The sequence below is a fragment of the Solanum lycopersicum genome, chromosome 6 (assembly GCF_036512215.1).
Source record: "Solanum lycopersicum chromosome 6, SLM_r2.1".
NCBI classification, from domain to species: domain Eukaryota; kingdom Viridiplantae; phylum Streptophyta; class Magnoliopsida; order Solanales; family Solanaceae; genus Solanum; species Solanum lycopersicum.
This window is the reverse complement of record NC_090805.1, coordinates 30,803,353-30,804,206: the sequence shown is the minus strand read 5'-3', so window position 1 is coordinate 30,804,206 and position 854 is coordinate 30,803,353. Positions and strand designations below refer to the sequence as shown.

Below are 854 nucleotides of genomic sequence, written 5' to 3'. Positions count from 1 at the left end.
CTAGAACAGCATGACCCCATTTTCCATCCAACAATCATTCCCAAAAGCTCTATCTATTCTACTAGCAATTCTGGCAGTACCAACCTGTTTATTTGTCCATGTATAGTAACTACCTTTCCAATGTACTTCAGTAACCCCCATATCTTTAACACATTCTTCAAAATCCTTGATTTCATTCAATGTAACAGGAACTCCATCTAATCTATCTTGGGGAGATAAAGTAGCATTAAAGTCTCCTATGATGAGCCAAGGTTCGGAAACACTGTGAACTAACATCTTCAATTCCATCCATAAGCTTCTCCTCATTTCTGAATTATTGTACCCATAGACTACTATGATTTTGAACTGATACTCTTTGCTTCTTTCATTAACCTGACAATGAACCATTTGAGCAGTACTTTTTAACAACTTCACCTCATACCAGCTATCATCCCATACTATCCATATTCTTCCATTTACAGCCTCCTTATAATTGTGTATGATCATCCATCCTGGAGCAATTGCTTTTAGAGTAGTGTTGCTATTTGCCTCTTTAACTCTACTTTCAATTAACCCTGCTAGGGAAGTCTTATTCTGTTGTAGAAGCAGCCTAATCTCCTTTTGCTTATACCTTTTATTCATACCCCTCACATTCCACACACTCCACTTCATTAACAGGTCTTTGGATCTCCACCTCTATCCACAGGAAGTGAAGCAAGTTTACTATGCCTTAAACTCTCAAATCCATTTCTAACTGGTATAGCTGTAAGTATAGGGAAATTTGTTAGGCTGAACTCCAGTTGCTTATATCCCGTCTGAGGCCTCAGATTGAGCTCAGGTGTTTGGTTATGACCCTGCACCTCTTCTTTCTCTAT

At 38.5% G+C, this 854-nt stretch overlaps 2 protein-coding genes across 2 annotated transcripts in view; both read right to left on the bottom strand.

Annotated features, from left to right (window-relative positions):
* On the bottom strand, positions 1 to 651 carry LOC138349326 (uncharacterized). Its single transcript, XM_069299651.1, has one exon. It carries the CDS (start codon positions 649 to 651, stop codon positions 1 to 3), a length of 651 nt encoding a protein of 216 aa, XP_069155752.1.
* LOC104647883 (uncharacterized) overlaps positions 651 to 854 on the bottom strand; it is a 1,392-nt gene continuing 1,188 nt past the window's right edge. The window contains exon 1 of the mRNA XM_010323727.1: positions 651 to 854. This exon is cut by the window's right edge and continues 1,188 nt beyond it. Coding sequence (XP_010322029.1) covers positions 651 to 854 — 204 coding nt within the window.